A 4,658-nucleotide genomic window follows, 5' to 3' on the forward strand; every position below is an offset into this window, starting at 1 on the left:
ATTGGGCTCACAAATACATTTTGGGAGGAAAAAGAAGGGAAAGGGTGCTGTCTGGGGAGAACAGGCATAGAAGGGCATTTCAGGGAGTGGTACAGCCTGCAAAAATGTGGACTTTGTCAGATTACCAGAGTGGTAGGAGGCATTTTTCTATCTGGCTGTTAGGACACTTGACACAGCTTGCCCTAGGGTACCTTGCTAGGCACTGGGCTATGTGCGACAGCAGTATCTGAATGTCCTTGTAGTACCATAAGATAGAACTTGTATGCAGCTGTAGTTATGCCCATAAAGTCTAAAATTAAGAGTTACACAGAAGGTAGAGTATGGACAGACAAGAAAAAGAGCAGTTAATTACATATGTAGACAGTCATTAGGATGTGAACAATGAGTGATGTGATGTTTGGAAAGCACTGAAAAGCATTTTGGGAAAAGTCAAGCTAAAAAGTCTTTGAATACGTATTGTTTCTTAAACGAGTTTGACCATATGCAAGCTACATATATTTTTAGCTGTGATAGAGTGTCTAAATCTTCTTGAAGGCTTTGCTATAGGGTAGTAAAAGCTTTCACGACTTGTCAGTGATGTGGATGTCTTATCAGCTTATATATCCCAGGGTTTCAATATCTGTGTGCTCCTGAATGTAATTACTGCTGCTAATAACTGGCTCCAGTAACTGTCTCTTTGTGTGCAACAGTAGGAAAATGGTCTTTCTCAATATATATTTCAAAGAACTATGGTTTTGTTCAAAAGTAATGTTTACAAAAGGCTTTACTGGTCAATATAGTGTTCTCCAAGTATATCTACCCAAAGCTTTTTATTGGCTACTTCAGTATATAAATGCCAAAAGGTTTTTTGGTTGGTTTTTTTTTTTGATAAACTGTTTTGATCAACAGTGCCCTAGCAACAATCATTTTAGAGTAGCTGTACCGAGCTCAAGGTTACTGTCTGGAAATATATAAAGTGCTTATTACTTCAAAATTAAGAAGCATATGGCTAAGAGAACTTCATTATTTCACTGTGTTGTCTAATTTGATAATATTGTGTGCTGCAATCCAGACTGCCCTGTCATGGGATTCACCGTAACACAATTCCAGGTTCATAGACTACGTTACTGAGTTTTTAAAAGTGAGTAACAGAAGTTAAATTACAAATTATACATCTAAAACAACCGTAACAAAATCATCCAAATATAACCTTGTAGAACATCTTCAACATCTTTTGTTATGGCCATCAGAACACACACAATTATTGTTATTAGGGGCAGTGGGCACAAACTGAATCACAAGAGGTTTCAGTTGAACACGAGGAAGAACTTTTTGACTTTGAGGGTGACAGAGCACTGGAACAGGCTGCCCAGGGGGGTTGTGGAGTCTCCTTCTCTGGAGATATTCAACGCCTGCCTGGATGAAGTCCTGTGTAACATGCTCTAGATGAACCTGGTTGAGCAGGGGGGTTGGACTAGATGATCTCTCGAGGTCCCTTCCAACCCTTGCCATTCTGTGATTCTGTAATTAATTTCTTAACATGTGTAAAACACAAATAATTCATTTTTAACACATATTTTGTACCTCAGTGTCAAATATGCCCACACTGCTTTTAATATATAATCTGGATAACTTATCTGAAGTCAACCTTCCTCCCATTTTCCTTCCACATATTTTAACTCAAGAAAAATGATACTCCCCTATCACCAGTGCCACTTAGTTACTGATACAAATTAAGCAGATGCATTAATTATGAATGACCATTGCCACATAGTTTGACCATGGATATTGTGTCAGAAGTTAGTGCTTATGTGACATCATTTAACTGTGGTTAACTTCGGTTGCATTATTTAGCTTGAAAGTGCAGGTAACAGAGCAAAGTATTACAGTACATAACACCTGCAATAGTTCTGATATTTTTTATCCCAAACAACTGATTGATTTAGTCCTGTATAACAGCTATATGAGAAGACAAATACTTGAAGTCGGACACCTGAGATCCCAAGCAACAATTTTCCTCAGAAACTTAAAAGACAGACACTCTGTGAAGCAGGTAGTAACTTGATATTTATGCTAATACAGTGAAGCGCTACAGCTTTGAAAAAGATCAAATTATATGACATTTGAGATGGAATCGGCCTGAAATTGCTTAAGCAAAACAGGCAAGCAATTATTAAAATTTCTTACTTGCAGTTTCTTGAATACAATTTACCTCATTTAATCTGTGTGTCTACAGTTAAAGGAAGCTATTTCTCAACAGTTCAGAGAACCTGATACAACATAAGATGCGTATTAACAAATAGAAATAAGACCTTCTGTAAATTATAATACTAGATTGTCCCCAGATTTCTTTTTAAGGATTTACCCAACGTCTATACACAAACAGTAAGCTTCTGCTTGTGGACACACACAAATTGCCTCACTTGTAGTTAAGTGAGCTATAGATGAGAGGCAAGTAGTCCATGCAATGAGTAGGTCCAAAATATAAAGGTTTCCAGTCTCCAAGTGGATCACTCTTCCACTGTATTTCTATAAAGTTGAAAGCTTTCTATCATATTAAATAATTTCACCGCAGCTTGGAACTTCCTCTAAAAGCCCCTTAACTGTGCAGTGTGAACAGAGTACACCTGTACAGTTTTTAGGATAACATTATATACCCTTAAGTGATTATCTGTGCAAGTTTTCTGTTTTACTTTTTACTCTCAGTATATCAAAAATAAGAGTAGCTCCAGTGCCTTATTTCCTCTGAAACCAATGATTTAGAAACTATGCTGTGACCTTTTAATTTAACAGCTTACTATTTCTACACAGAGTTTTAGCACAGGCTGAAGTAGATAAGTGGAAAAACCACCACTAGAAGAAAAGGCTTGTGATAAATCACTCAACAGAAATCAAAGCTAAAATGCTATCTTTCTGTGACTATTTACCATGGATACAAACTAGCAGCTATATACTAAGTAACCTCATCCTGTTGGTTTAAAGCAGAAAAGAACAATGGCACAATATTCAAAAGAAATACTGTACTCGCTCTGTTGCCTGTGAGTCAACACATTTCTTTCCCAGAAACAGATGACATTTTTAGGCGGATCGGGGTTGTTTGTTTTTACAACCAGTTCAGAGACAACGTTTTACTACAGCATGCAGAAAAAATGAGCAGAAAACACTTAAGGCTTTTTTTTCTCATTTAATAGAACATGAACCAGCAAGATCCCCTTTCTCAGTGAAAGGTAACCATAAAAATGACAAATTAAGACCTTGAAAAAGCCTCAAGCTTTATTGTGCATTCTCATTCCCACCAAACCATAGGGGTATCTGATCCAGAATTCTCTGAATGAATTGCTACATCACAAGAAAATTAAATATAATTTGTCCCTTAGTCTTTCAACATGTATCTATAATTGGTCAAAGTTATATCAAAGTTAGGAAAATATTTTCTTTTTTTTCCTGCTAATTTTTAAGTTTTAATAATGAATGTTTAGCTGCTCATGGTGGGAAGCAATGAAATGCAACGGAGCTGCACATCATATAGGCATGCTTTTATTCTGATTTGAATAAACACAAAGTCTCAACACAATTAAACAAAATCAACTTATAAGATCATTCTTCACTCTTCTCCAAAGGTATTTTGTTACTCACTTACTAGCTTCCTTTTGGAATGCCGTGAGTCATGATGCCCATGGAAATTACTACTGCAGCTTCCAGAACAGTTAACAAAGGTAACCTAATCACCTTGTCCTGAAACTCAATTCTCTATTCTTTCAGTCTGGCTTACACGCAGAAACTCATTTGCTCTTCCTTAATAACTTCCAGCTTAGTCCCTACCAGGCCATTTATTACTGCTTGGCAACCAGAATCAACCTCCTTTATGTGGAAGCTTATTAATAGAGGAGTCCATGCCTGGGAGACCTGTTCTCTTCCGGGCTGCAGTCTCTATTTTCCGTACCAGGTCCACATCCCACCGATGGGTGACAAAACTGACCACGGCTCCTGGTGCCTTGCTTCCAACCCGTCCAACTCGCCCCACGCGGTGCAGGTAGTCCTGCAGGGTGTCTGGGAAGTCATAGTTGACCACTAGCCGCACACTGCTGGTGTCCAGCCCCCGTGAGGCAAGGTCAGTGCAGATGAGGACAGACACATCGCCCTTCTGGAAAGCGGCAAAGATGCCAGCTCTAGCAGCCGCTGACATCTGTCCCTGCAACCTGAGGTGCTTGATTTTGTGGTCATCCAGGATATAGCCCAGCCAGTTGACAGTGCTGGCACTGTTGCAGAAGATGAGAACAGCCCCACTGGATGCTGGGCACTCCTTGAGTAGCTGCAGCAGTTCGGGCAGCTTGTCCCGGCCTTTGAGGCGGACAAACTTCTGCTGGACATGGGGTGGCAGGCGGTGCAGGCTCTGGGTGGCGAGAGTGACAAACTGGCCCACATCGGTGAACTTCTCCAGCGTCTGGCTCAGCCCTGTGGGGAAGGTGGCTCCGGCAGCTTGTCCCGGCCTTTGAGGCGGACAAACTTCTGCTGGACATGGGGTGGCAGGCGGTGCAGGCTCTGGGTGGCGAGAGTGACAAACTGGCCCACATCGGTGAACTTCTCCAGCGTCTGGCTCAGCCCTGTGGGGAAGGTGGCTCCGACCACCACCATCTGGGTCCTCGCCTCCCCGGGGCCATCCGGCCCGGGGGCGCCCG

At 40.9% G+C, this 4,658-nt stretch overlaps 1 protein-coding gene across 1 annotated transcript; it reads right to left on the reverse strand.

The window, feature by feature from the left end:
* Positions 1-3,250: 3,250 nt before the first annotated feature.
* Positions 3,251-4,650, reverse strand: DDX28 (DEAD-box helicase 28). The gene is made up of 2 exons (XM_009637597.2): positions 4,470-4,650; positions 3,251-4,320 (listed from the first exon to the last, which is right to left on the reverse strand). The coding sequence occupies exons 1-2, from the start codon at positions 4,612-4,614 to the stop codon at positions 3,833-3,835; spliced, it is 633 nt and encodes a 210-aa protein (XP_009635892.1). The 5' UTR covers positions 4,615-4,650; the 3' UTR covers positions 3,251-3,832.
* Positions 4,651-4,658: the final 8 nt, after the last annotated feature.

Source organism: Egretta garzetta, unplaced genomic scaffold (genome assembly GCF_000687185.1).
Source record: "Egretta garzetta isolate BGI_Z169 unplaced genomic scaffold, ASM68718v1 scaffold314, whole genome shotgun sequence".
Taxonomy (NCBI): domain Eukaryota; kingdom Metazoa; phylum Chordata; class Aves; order Pelecaniformes; family Ardeidae; genus Egretta; species Egretta garzetta.

What these genes read in the sequence shown, in the direction of transcription:
- DDX28 (XM_009637597.2), bottom strand. Translation starts at nt 4,614, where the DNA reads ATGGTGGTGGTCGGAGCCACCTTCCCCACAGGGCTGAGCCAGACGCTG. An exon ending in GAAGTTTGTCCGCCTCAAAG is followed by an intron (nt 4,321 to 4,469) that starts GCCGGGACAAGC and finishes TCCGCCTCAAAG; the next exon opens with GCCGGGACAAGCTGCCCGAA.